Below are 13,895 nucleotides of genomic sequence, written 5' to 3'. Positions count from 1 at the left end.
TCCGTCTTCTTCTGTGCGGATGCACACATATTCCCCAAAATCTTACGGGACTTGGTAAGAATGTCTTGCACGAGTAATGAATGTCTTGTGGTGGGACACTACCAGGGTGTCTACGTGGACAAGGAAAAAAAATTCCCGGATTTTTCCCGGATTTCCCGGTTAAAAACACACTTTCTCCCGGATGACAGTATATTTTCCCCTATCACTCCTTTGAATGGTTATGGTTTTGTACACGGGCATACAATTTCCTGGCACTTTAGAAAACGAAACTCAGAGAAAAAGACGCGTTTTGGAAATATCTTTGATGTGCAGCAACATGTACGCTGCGTATTTTCTTATTACGAAAACATACATTAGAAAATCCACCAAACACCGCATGTTACTTTCCGAACCATTGAAACCGAGATTTCGATGCGCTTTTGTAAGCCGTTCGCAACTCATGTCATGTGATTTCGATGACAGAGGATATTCAGAGCATAGGACACGTGATGTAGTCAGCCAATAGCAACATCAGTCTTAAGTAGCGCGCCAAACAGGGAAAGTTAATAGTTTAAATTAATATACATAGTGTCGTTACAAGAAAAGCAAAGCTTTCACATAAAATATTGGTCTCAAGCTGCAAGGGAAGCTAAGCTTTCGCATATACTGTTGATCTTTTTTGCGCGCGTTACACTTTAAGAGATATCATACAAATGTGCCTGTAAAATTTTTAATAATGACATAAATGTCTGATCTTCAGGGTTCGAGGGTTCGAAATGCTTCTAAATGGCTCGTCATCAGACACCTGATTTTTAAATGAGAGTCAAACACTTTGTGATTTAATAAATTCACGGTCCATTCTTGTACGTAGTTCAACTTACGTAAAAGGATATTTACTTTGAAAGTAACGCTTTTCAAACCACCAATCGTAATATTTTCCCGCGACCTGTTACAAATAGGTTCGTTTCAGCAGTTGCCAGAGAGCTCAGGTAACAGGCGACACCGCGCTTGGGTAGATATCATGACGTAGGAAGCCCGTATGTACGTACGTGTAAAAGATCATAAATGAAAAATGATACTGCAAGAGCATCGGAATTTCGTGAACCATATTAAAATGTGCACATTTAAAGTGCATACTTAAAGGCACACTCGTATGTCCAGATTCCCAATGAAGTACCGTAGACCCCGACCTGATATTAAGCTTTTAAGTGTGGTTTTCAGGATGTAAATTTTCTTGGAGCACCAGTACTGTATTATATCATGTTTGGTTCTTTATTATGACATAATGCCATACGTGCTAGAAAATGAAAACGTGCACTTGAAATGCAGCGAACAGTTGAAACTACCCAGTACTGTGGAATTAAACATTTCGTTTCAGATACATTGACTGCCTCTGTGGAAAAGATTAGCAAAAGTCAAATTTCTTTAGCAAACATTGTTCCGCAAGGTGATTAATGCTTGACTGTCAGAAAGGTGGAAATAAAATAAAATCTGAAACTAATGACATATTTAAGCCTTTAGTAATTATGTGAATGTGTTTTAATTCACTTGATAGCTCACGGCCACGGATATCCATTTTGTTTTCATTTGATGTGAGAGTAAACGAAGGGGAAACAGCAAAATCACTGAACGTAAACACGGGTCACGTGGAGACTACCCACTATAGCTCAGATTGCTCTGCGCATCAGCCCCGGATCTACGACATTTGCGAACTGGGTCAATACTAAAAAAAATCGAATTTTCAAAATATGTTCATCTAGCGCACATCTTTTTGAAAAGTCTGAAACATAAAACATATGTATTCGAGGAACTGTAAGACATTTTATTTGGTCTTAAGTATGCCCAAGTGAAGTTCCATGCCTCTTCATAAAGCATTTTTCTACTGCACGTCCAAACTATATTCAGGAGAGTGGAAATCGAAATGTCCTGTGGTGCCTCTCCTGCTCCCAGTCGGCCGGTTTGGCAGCCTGCCTCTCTTAAAAAAAAATCTCGCAATTAATAGCGGATGGGATTATTTGTAATCGAGAGAACAAGAACTCTTCGGAAAATCTGAACTCTTCATTGCCCATTAGTTAATAACTTGCTGTTTTGTGTGTCATAAAATTAAATATAGGATATATAAAACCAGTACTGACAAGAGATAAGCAAGAAATTATACATTTCTTCAAACCTTAGCTCCTAGCATTTTTTCCTTTCTAATCTTGCTACAGCTTTACATGGCGTGTTTTCCTTTCTGTGAAAGAATCTTTTACCTCATCAAAGTTTGTCAAACGTTTTGCTACATGGAAAATCAAAATGTAGTTATCTAATACTGAAAAAGCTGTTAATACAAATAATACCCAAGACTGGTGTGGTTTCTTGATCTGATTACGTCTATTTTATCACTGTCTGCTAGATAAAACAAAATAGGCCTTTCTAATATGGCAGCAATTTTATAACACACCAAATAAACGAGACTATTTTGGCACAAATGGTCATTTTTATAACACGACAGAATATAATCCAATAAGTATCAATATCAAATGCCTATTAGGCCTACTACAAGCAAAAAGCTTTATGTTAGGAAATAGTTTCACGTTTCATTCATATGCACCAGCTTCTCTAGCATGACATCCAAAACTAGTATTACGAAATTTTTATATAAATTTGGAATCGTCTTATTCTTCCATAATTTGTGTGATGTCCTCGTTTCTTCTCCGTCCTCGTTCTAACAAACAATCCTGTCATCACCAATTCTGTAGCTATTGCTGCCACTGTCAAAATTTGTTCGCCGATTAACTTCACTAACCCTGCCAGAATCACTGGTTTAGTTCTCCCGCAATTATTCTCCGGTTAGGTGTTCTTACGTGTTCGTACAACACGTTTTCCGCGTTTCTTCCATAATAGAACTTAAGCGGCTGGTAGCCGGGGACTGTACTACTGGTCCTTACTAGTGTAGCGATCTGGCCAAACATTTTCTGTCAAAACTTCATTTTCTTGGACACACCGAGAAAATACATAATCTTTCTCACCTGTTATTCCTGTCAGTCATTTATTTCCATTCTGATAGTATGAATCTATGGATTTCGCTAGTAATTATAACAATGCTGATAATTCCCACACCCAATCAGCCACATAATCAGACAGCGATTGCCATTCATCCATTCGGCTTTACTCCACTCAGCTCGTATAGCCCCGTCCCCTTTTGTCTGTAGAAAGTTTATTTCTAGATTCGACGAGGATTCTCCTGGCAGAGACATCACGTACACTATGCATGTATTCAAAAGTCAGCTTATGATTCATTCAGAAATCAACTTAAAATGTGTTCAAATACCAACAGAGAAGTGTTTCAAAATCATATGACTAATTGATAGGCAAATGTGCGCTGGATGCTAGGTGCTTTGTGAAACAAGTTTTTTTCCCCTCAAGAATATGAATTAGGCGCCCCCTTTTCCCGGAAGTATCTAGCTGCTTGCTGCGACTGCTTGCACAGCCAACAGCCACATTCCTGTTGACAGAAGTGGGAGAATCTACTACTCAAACGTGACTCTACTGCGCATGCGCATGAGCCCGCGCGTTAACTGCTAAAACAAATCGAATGTAAACAGTTGCGACTTCACTCTCATTGGAGGCAATTTGTTGTTCTGAAGCACTGCATAGTCTTCCTAAAGCCTTTGACACATTTTCAGTCGGCAGACGCTTGCACGAGCACTTGTGTCGTCGTTGTATATGGCGCATTTCCTTTGCAATTTAAGTTATTTTCGTTTTTTTCTCTCGTTTATGTTTTATTGTTGAAGTATTATTCTGCAGTAGCGGGATACAGTAATATCCTTTGTTAGTGTATCGGTTCTTACTAGTCAAAATTACAAAAATTTAACTGAAAACTAAAACAATGAAAAATTCCCGGAATTCTAAAAATATCCTGGGTTTTTCCCGGTTTTCTCCCAGATGAAAAAAATCCCGGGTTTTTCCCGGATCTCCCAGTTGTCTCGGGTCGTAGACACCCTGACTACGAATGTAGAGTGTGGACATACAAGGTGAGAATGTCGGTCTCACGGGAGGCACGCACGAGATAGTCCCTTCAGTCGCGCTACCCTCTGTGCCCTCGGTAGCTCAGATGGATAGAGCGTCTGAAATGTAAGCAGGAGATCCCAGGTTCGAATCACGGTTGGGGAACACATTTTCACCTGTCCCCGTTGATATATATCAAAGCCCGTTAGCAGCTGAAGATCAAGGATATGACCATGAGAACCTGGATGGCCCCTTCCAATGTCAAACTTTTCGTGGGTCGCTTGGAGGCACCTTTCATGGGATCCAAAAGCCTTGAGCCCCTGGTTTAGTTCAGATACATTGATGACATCTTTGCCATATGGATTCATGGTGAGGCTGACCTGTTAAAATTACTGAACTCTCTAAATACAGTCTCCTACTAAATTTCACATAGTCCTATTCTGAATCCCATGCCACTTTCCTTGATGTTGATCTCATCCTCACCAGAGGCATGCTACACATTTCTGTTCACATTAAACCTACTAACAAGCAACGGCACTTATATTTTGACAATGGCCATCTTTTCCATGTCAAACATTCCTTCCCATACAGCCTTGGCTTTCAAGGCAAATTTATTCGCTCAGTTGTAGACTTTTACCTCATCTCAGCCTTCACTGGATGTAACCCGCCCCCCCCCCCCCTCCCAAAAAAAAAAAAAAACCTCAGGAGCACGTCATTTGAACCCCACACCCTGCTCTGGAAAATTAAACGGCTACTTCGACAAGGCCATGACTTCCTAAAATCATGCCCTGAAATGAGGTCCATTCTGTCTAAGATTTGGCCCACTAACACTAGAACAGCTTTTCGTCATCCTCCCAGTCTCCACAATATCCTTGTCATACCCTTGTCTGCACCCGTCTCACAAACCTATGGCTCCTGCCCCTGTGACTGGCCCCACTGCAAGACTTGGCCTATGCATCCTCCTACCATCACCTATACCAGCCCTGTAACTGGCAATACAAATACTGTCAAAGGAAGAGCCACCTGTAAAACAACATTTTAGTTTTTTACACCTTCTATTATTTGTCACCCTCCCCCTCCTCCACCTCTATCACTTACAATGCACTTAGGTTTTCCCTTTTATTAATTGATGCATAATGTTTTAACTGACTTGCATATTATCCTATCTTCCACCTTTAAGCCCTCAGGTTTTCAAATCTCATCCAGTGCAGTCCTCAACACTCAGACTTTCCTTCCATCCAGTAAATTTCCCCTGACCAAGGGTTCTGGGTGACTTCCCCGAACTCCATCCCTTTTCTTAAGCCTCACCAGTCGTTTTCTTTCACCGATATTCTTTCCTGTTTCCACAAAACAGGAATATAGTGCAGCACTGTATTTGAAATTGAGGTTTTGGCAAATTTACTATGTGTGAGACAAGATTTTACAAGCGGTACAAATATTTCAAATAGGGTTGAGAAGACACTGCAGATGACAACCACCCTGGACCCTTAGCATACCAATTACTGACGACAATGTGGAAGAAGTAAAGAAAACGGTTTTGGAAAATCACAATTACAGACGTTGCTGAAGTTGTCAGCATATCCTCTGGGTCAAGCCAAGAATTTTTTTGTGGATGTTTTGGGCATGAAATTTGTAGCTGCAAAGTTCGTTCTGAAATTGTTGAATTTCAACCAAAAACGATATAGCATTGATATTGCTCAGGAATTGCTAACTGAAGTAGAAACAGATCAAGAAATTCTAAAGGTTATAACAGGTGATGAAACACGGCTATACACATATGACATCACAACCAAGACCCAACTGTCCACATGGGGGGGGGGGGGGGGGGGGAATTACAAGTTCGATAATGTGTTCTGGTTCATCTAACTGTTTTCTTTAATTACAATAGGATAGTGCTTCACGAATTCCTTCAATAAGGAATACTACCTGAAGTTATGGACAGTTTGTGTGAAGCAATCTGAAGAACATGACCACAATTGTGACAAAACCACTCATGGAAATTATATAATGATAATCCTCCGATTTGCACCTCAATGCTTGTTCATGATATTTTTTTAGCAAAAAACAGTTACATTGCCTAAGCCACTGTTTTCACCAGACATAGCCCCCTGTTGACTTCTCTCTATTCCTGAAGCTGAACAGAACTATGAAAAGACGTCATTTTGCCATCACTGATGAGATAAAAACAGAATCGCTCAAGGAGCTAACCACCATAATGGATAGTGAGTTCCAGAAGTGCTTCCAGGATTGGAAAAAGTGCTAGCACATGTGTACTATATCTGAGGGGGATTACTTTGAAGGGGAAAAATCTGATGTTGAATAAATAAAGATACTTTAAGAAAAACAAACATTCCCGTTACTTTTTGATCATACCTCATACATAATAAAAAAGATACACAATACTTACTGCCCATGATATAGATTTGTTAAAGAAGAAGTACAGAGCTGCTCCCCATGATGCAAAAGACAATATAATGTACAGCAATGGTTGCACCAGTATGCGCTCACGGTGACAAAGCTGAAACAAAATAAAAATTACACATTATCATTAATGAGCATATTTTTATATTGTGTTGAGTTTTACTAGGGTTTTTGGTCCTGTACAGAGATGGCATCATGGCTGATACACTTGAACACAGAAGCAGTGGTGGTGGTGGTGGAGGAGGAGGAGGAGGAGGAGGAAATGGGAAAATTAATTAAGTGTGGCCTTATTTCTTTGGAAGACACACTAATGCTGCATTCTGCACCAGTATTGCAAGATCAGTGCTAAATGTGCATGAAACAGTGATAACACGTTCATATCAGAAAAAAAGAATATGGTACATTTTACACAAGAAATTAGGTAAGACAAGTTTTTGTAGAACAAATACTAACAAAGAGATAGAGGGGCTGGCCAGTACTTACCTCAGCTCAGTACAGCCGATAGATACACATAAAACAAAACCGAAAATTTATGTTCCTAGCTTTCGGAACAAATGTTCCTTCATCAGGGAGGAGAGAGGGGAAAGAAAGGGAAGAAGGGAAAGGAGATTCAGTTACTCACAACCCAGGCTATGAAGCAACAGGGAAAGGAAAATAGGGATGGTAGCAAGGATGGAGGCATGGTTGTCACAGGGAAGCCAAAGATATTCTACTGTAAGTACTGTGCCAGCTTCAAACCAAAGAGGATGCATACAGAAGTAAAGAGGTATGTAGTATAAAGATAAACACAACTATGTAGGATGAAAAGATGCGTGAATGGCTAAAGAGGAAAGGGAAAGAGGAGAAGACTGAAGAGTAAATGGGAGTGAGGTTGTTTAATGTAGGTTCAGTCCAGGGGGATGGCGGGATGAAAGGATGTGTTGGAGTGCAAGTTCCCATCTCCGCAGTTCAGAGGGACTGGTGTTGGGTGGAAGAAGCCAAATGGCACATACAGTGTAGCAGGTTCCTAGGTACCTAGAATTATGCTGGAGGGCATGCTCCGCTACTGGGTATTGGGCATCTCCTAGGCGGACAGTTCGTCTGTGTCCGTTCATGCGCTCAGCCAGTTTAGTTGTTGTCATGCCGATGTAAAAGGCTGTGCAGTGCAGGCATGTCAGTTGATAAATGACGTGTAGTTTCACATGTGGCCCTGCCTTGAATTGTGTATGTTTTACCAGTAGCGGGGCTGGAGTAGGTGGTTGTGGGGGGATGCATGGGGCAGGTTTTGCAGCGGGGTCGGTTACAGGGGTAGGAACCTGCCCTCCAGCATAATTCTAGGGACCTAGGAACCTGCTACACCGTATGTGCCATTTGGCTTCTCCCACCCAACACTAGTCCCTCTGAACTGCGGAGATGGGAACTTGCACTCCAACACATCCTTTCATCCCGCCATCCCCCTGGACTGAACCTACGTTAAACAACCTCACTCCCATTTACTCTTCAGTCTTCTCCTCTTTCCCTTTCCTCTTTAGCCATTCACGCATCTTTTCATCCTACATAGTTGTGTTTATCTTTATACTACATACCTCTTTACTTCTGTATGCATCCTCTTTGGTTTGAAGCTGGCACAGTACTTACAGTAGAATATCTTTGGCTTCCCTGTGACAACCATGCCTCCATCCTTGCTACCATCCCTATTTTCCTTTCCCTGTTGCTTCATAGCCTGGGTTGTGAGTAACTGAATCTCCTTTCCCTTCTTCCCTTTCTTTCCCCTCTCTCCTCCCTGATGAAGGAACATCTGTTCCGAAAGCTAGGAATGTAATTTTCGGTTCTGTTTTATGTGTATCTATCGGCTGTACTGAGCTGAGGTAAGTACTGGTCAGCCCCTCTATCTCTTTGTTAGTATTTGTTTCACATCTTTATATGAGATTTTCCATTAATCATTAAGTTTTTGTAGAAGACAGATGAGTGCCATGTTTGTTAATGATCAAAAGCAAATATAAAAACAAAGTTCTTGGCGGTAGTTGAATCATTTTAAAAGGAATCCAAATGACTGTGAGTGCTGATTTATTATGGCGCATGTGATGATATCCCACTGCTTCATGCCACAGCCAAAGCAAAAGTGAAAGCAATGGACTGGAAATGGTGGTCCTGCACCAGGAAAATCAAAGTTGATTTCCTCTTCCAGAAGGAATGGGCATTGTTCGGGGATGTAAAACTGATTGATGTTAATGATTACCTTGAAAAGTATAAAATATCTGGCAGAAACTACATAAGTCTTCTGGATCAACTGGATGATGATAATATGCATGAAGAGTACTGGATTGAAAAAGAAAATGAAGATCACATTTCAGGAAAACAATAAAGTGCAGTGACATTACAGGGAATATAATGAAAAATAAATATGTTACTAGGTATATGGCTAAACATTAAAAATATAACACCATGAAGGACAGAAAATAACAAAATTTTCCTTAATGTTAATATACAGTAGAGTAGGAAGAATACATGATTAAAATTGTAGGCAGATACAATGAAAAGATTGTTACACACTAAACTTTTGGCTATAGCCCTCTTCAGAAAAGAAAAGAAAACACACATTCACACAAACAGGCTCACCTCATGCAAAAATGATTACTATCTTCGGCCACTTCAGTCAGACTGGCAATCTGACTAGTGGCCGAAGATAGAGGTCATGCATACATGAGGTGTGCCTGCTTTTGTGTGTGTTTTCCCTTTCTTTTCTGAAGGTTTTGGCTGAAAGCTTAGTGTGTAACAATCTTTTCAGTACATCTTTCTGCAGCTCAATGTGTTTATGGTGAGTAGCAATCTATCCTTTTCAAAACTGTTGATATTCCAACCTTTTCTTTCCACGGATTGATTAAAATTGTATGTGGCTTGGGGGTGTACAGTAAGTAAAATTCAGTACACAGAGCTGCCACCTCTGCCAGCAACAATGGCTGTAACCTGGCTGGATGTCAAGTCAAATTGAGCTTGGATGACAGACACATGTGTCATTCCATGCTGCTTTAACTCTGCACCAGTTTAGTAACCCCACTGGATGTGCAAATGGAAGATATGGAAGTACTGATTATGTAACAATGCCCACATCTGGTGAGGATGTCTGTAGCGGGAAAACTGCTGTTATTGCAGGCTGGTTATGTGAACTTCCACACCAGGCAAATATAATGCCAACCAGCAACTGACTCGCTCTACATTCCTAATATCCAATTTCATCTTTACAAGTGAACTAAGACTGCCGCTGCTGTTTACCTGGATCGATGTAGACTTGGGTTGTATAATGTGTGCGTAGTTTTCACAACCACAGGACTTATGTGAAACTTTGCTTCATATTATAATTTCAGTACACATGCATAACAAGGTAGTAGGGTTTGAATTTGTATCAACTTCAAACAAGAACTATTTGATGGTAGGCAATGCAAACCTCATAACTCCATCTGTCTGAAAACCTCTTAATTCCTTAACCAGTAACTCCATTACCTAAGAGAAATGTGAAAGTGGGTGGAATTGTCAATAACTAGGCTTATACTATATAGTTACACTTGTAGCAACATTATCTGTATCACTTCAAGTATTTTTTAAGAAACTGTGTTTGCTTCTCCTGCAAAATTTAACAAAACAGGGTAATAACGTTTTCATTGCTACCATCATACTGCATATTAATTTCTATCAAGACATACTACCATTTCGTTTCGTGAACTAATAAACAATTTTATTCTGTTGTTAAAGAAAGTTGATTTGTGATCAATAAATGTTGTAGACTCTAAAGAGAGGGTTACAACAGCAAAAGTTCAGGAATCACAGAAACTCGAAAGAGGTGGCGTGCCAGCGTCTCGTCAGCCCACGACTGGATGTTTTGAACGAGTAAGCTATTTGGAGAACATCTTGGGTACGGCAACAATTGGACACTTTCAGCATCAAGGTAGGTCAAGACAGCACTGGAAACATGTAGTCTTGCATTGTCTTGTTGAAAGACAAGAGTGTGGAGACTATGAAGATAGGACACAGCCACTGGCATCAACACATCAGAAATGTAGCTCCTGCTGTGTTCATATAACCAGCTCTACAAAATGGAGGTGATTTGTTCTGCTTCCAATGGCATTTGATAACAGGGTGCCAAGTGCTGCGCCCATATGACAATGATGAATACAATGTGGCAACGTTTGTCCCCGTCGGAGCCTCCACACTTGGATAAAATATCATGATGCTGCAAGCAGAACACTGACTACTCTGAAAATGTGTAATGTGTTATGTTGCTACTCCTGTCTCCATAATTGCATTTATTAAAATTTCTTCTGTTGAGAAACGAGAAGGAGTGATCTGTTTTACTCAGTAAAAAGCTTTCTATAGCCAAGATCAGTATAGTCAAGATCACATAAATACTTATTTACTTTTGACAACCAGTTTTGACAGGCTTTGCTGTCACCTTCTGGCCTAGAAAAATGGTTGTTACAGAACATATTCACTATGAGTTGGAACCTAATGGCTAATTGTAATATGACTGCTTGGCTTGAGGTTCCAACACACAATGAACATATTTTGTAACAATCATTTTTGAAAACAAAAAGACGACAGAAAAGCCTGTTGAAGCAGATTGTCAAAAATAAATAAGTATTTATGCGATCTTGGCTGTAGAAAGTTTCTTACCGACTGTTGTCTTTGTGTTCACCACCGTCAGTGCACCTCTCTCTGCTGATGCATCAAAAAAATCTGCAACAATTATCACTGTGGTGAGTCTCTGGTGCTCCAGACATTGTTGCACTGGACATAAAGATGTTCATGTTGCTGCATACCAATCAACTTCCTGATCAATGTATGTGACATGGCTGTATGATACCGCACAGTTGTATGAACAATCTGTCTGTGATCTTAGGCACTAGCTGCATGGGGCCATTGAGGTGCTGTGTGATGTTTAGTATGATCCTCCTGAATCTATCAATTCCATATTTGTACGACAGTCTTGGGATCCCAACCAATGAGATCAGCACCAGTACGACAAACTAATCTGCAGTTACAATAGGCTATAATCCTATCTGTATCAAATTTCCATACATGCTCCTCCTAACATAAAGCAAAACATGATCTTCTCACAAACAACATTCAGATGTGATTTCTGAATGAGAGACCCACTTAATCTTTATTTTATACTCAAAAAGTAGATGTACAATTGTGCTGAATTGATAATCATTTGCATGTCAAAGTATGTAGTACAACTGATATACCAGTTTGACATTTGTTGCAGGCCGTCTTCATGGTGTTGCGATTTTAGTGACCAGCAGAGTAAAACCACAAATACTTCACTACCAGGAAGAACATTTTTCACCTTATCCGTGTAAATTATCCATCTGTAGTTATTACTCAACTATTTATTTAGCTATCCAAATATTTTCCTATCCAAAAGGTACAGACAAAATACATTTTCGAAACAAAGTCTTCATTTCATATTTTACATTAAGTTTCAAAATAATTCTCTTAACTGATATTTTACCTTCATTACTATGTAGAAGAAAGTATATAGCAGCAGATTTGCCATAAATATAGACAGCAAATATGTTGCAAAGTCACGTAGGTGATATTTCAACCCCAGTACAGCTAATGCAATATTGCACAAGTTACCTGCAAAAAGAGATTGTAGCTACATTAAAGAAATCATAGAAAGAGCCAAATGAGGCCTCAAAATTTTTAAGAAAATTTTTTTTTCTACCAGATAGTCACACTTACCAAGCGTGAGCAACACCATTCGATTTGGATAAAGTGGACGAATGCAGTGCAGTGGACTGGCACGGAGATCAAAATAGATAAGTACAAATACTCTCTTGATGGCACTGAAATCTGTAAGAACAGACAGATACCTCTGAGAGCGGTAAAATAGTCACTATGAAGCATACATAGAGCAAAAGTTTTTTAAGGATTAACCTGATTTGGTAAACTTTTTCTTTAAAAGATCTGCATTGTAAGTGGAAATCCAAAATGATGTTTGAGAGATTTTGGTAGAGTTACTATGGCATTGAAATCAAAATATAAGAGAACAAATTTTACTTCAATAATTTATTTTATGAAATATATGTTGAATTAAATGTCTACATTATTTAAACTATACTTGCACATGGATTCAATCAATCTACTGAATGACTATGGGAAAACTAGCAAAACATTAAGTACACTAATGAGATCTTTCAGAAAGTTTATTAATTACATATTAATGATGAGAAGAAGAGGAATAAATCTGATGAAATAACATAATTCAATAGAGAGACAAATAACATATCACTCTGAGCATCAGTCCAGTACCTTAGGGTAGCTCTTAAGCCACTTCTTAAAATTTATCTAATTTTTCTTGGGCTGAGACCCCCCCCACTCAAGACATGTCACCACCCAGAGTCAGTGTTATGGATCCCTAATTTTTGGAACTTTTGGCAGTAACAGCTGTCACTATAACAGCAGTAGTACCAGTAACAACAGCAAGAACAGCATGTTGCTCTACAGATTGTGTCTCAGTAGCAAGAACATTGTCAATTGGTGGTCACAGCTACCCCCTTACCAGCATTCGCTGCCTTAGACGAGTCTTCGAAGAAGTGGAAAGTCTATCTCCATCATTTTAAAATGTACTGTTTTGCTTAGAGCATTTCTGATAGGCAGCAAAGTGCATTGCTCATCTCTTCTAGTAGCCATTTATATGAAGTAGTGCACACATTCCAACCATTCTTGGGCCCTGCTGCTTTGTCTTCAATGACCTCTGTGTTCTGTTAACTGAATACTATGGTCCTCAGACACTGCTTTTTGTGACTAGGCTACAGTTTAATCAAAAATTTGGGGGGACTGATGGAATCCAGCCTGCATTTGCATTGAGGAAGGCGGTGACCTCCTGAGACTCTTGTGTGTTGTGAGTGGTTCAGGTATTTTGGTTGGAAACAGATGTTAAGGACATTAGGACAAATTTGGTTGATGAAAGATATTTAAAACTTAACAACTTTTACAAAATATTTTACATGTCTTGATCGAAAAGAAATATATTAGAGGTTGGAATACAACAATCTTTTCATTGTGCCTGTCTGCAACTCAACATGTCATCTCAAAAGTTTAATCAATGTCATAAACAATGTGGACAGTCTTAAGCAGAACGGTTGCAAACCCACAGGGCCTTGAATTCAAGTGCAGTTTCATACGCAGAACTGTAAAGTTTCATATGCAGAATCACTGATTCGGGATATGGTTGTGTGTTTTGCCCCCAGACAGGGAGATCACAGCAAAGGCTTTGGTCACATTTGATCCTAGTCTTGGTAAAATGCTTAAAATTGTAAAATCTTTTAAGGTTGCTTCTGAAGTTTAGTATGTTTTCACAAATTAAATTCAAGTGCACCTGGATTGCAGGCATCTAGTGGGAAACTTAAGTCAGTCGATCACCTCCTCTCCTCTCAGTGTCGAATGACCTTTTTTGTAATGTTAAGTAAGCGTGTCAGAAACACTCTCCCTCCTTCGTTTTGGGCTGTGCTTCAAGCAAGTCA

At 39.6% G+C, this 13,895-nt stretch overlaps 1 protein-coding gene across 1 annotated transcript in view; it reads right to left on the bottom strand.

Moving 5' to 3' along the window:
* The window catches only part of LOC126100331 (SID1 transmembrane family member 1-like), a 147,293-nt gene that overhangs the window by 51,496 nt on the left and 81,902 nt on the right, over positions 1-13,895 (bottom strand). The window contains exons 12-14 of the mRNA XM_049910944.1: positions 12,112-12,222; positions 11,879-12,006; positions 6,377-6,487 (exon numbers count right to left, since the gene is read on the bottom strand). Of these exons, the coding sequence (XP_049766901.1) occupies positions 6,377-6,487; positions 11,879-12,006; positions 12,112-12,222 (350 nt within the window). The remainder of the gene's footprint in view (positions 1-6,376; positions 6,488-11,878; positions 12,007-12,111; positions 12,223-13,895) is intronic.

Source organism: Schistocerca cancellata, chromosome 9 (genome assembly GCF_023864275.1).
Source record: "Schistocerca cancellata isolate TAMUIC-IGC-003103 chromosome 9, iqSchCanc2.1, whole genome shotgun sequence".
Taxonomy (NCBI): Eukaryota; Metazoa; Arthropoda; class Insecta; order Orthoptera; family Acrididae; genus Schistocerca; species Schistocerca cancellata.
The sequence above is the reverse complement of the archived record's forward strand: the minus strand, read 5'-3'. Positions and strand labels throughout refer to the sequence as shown.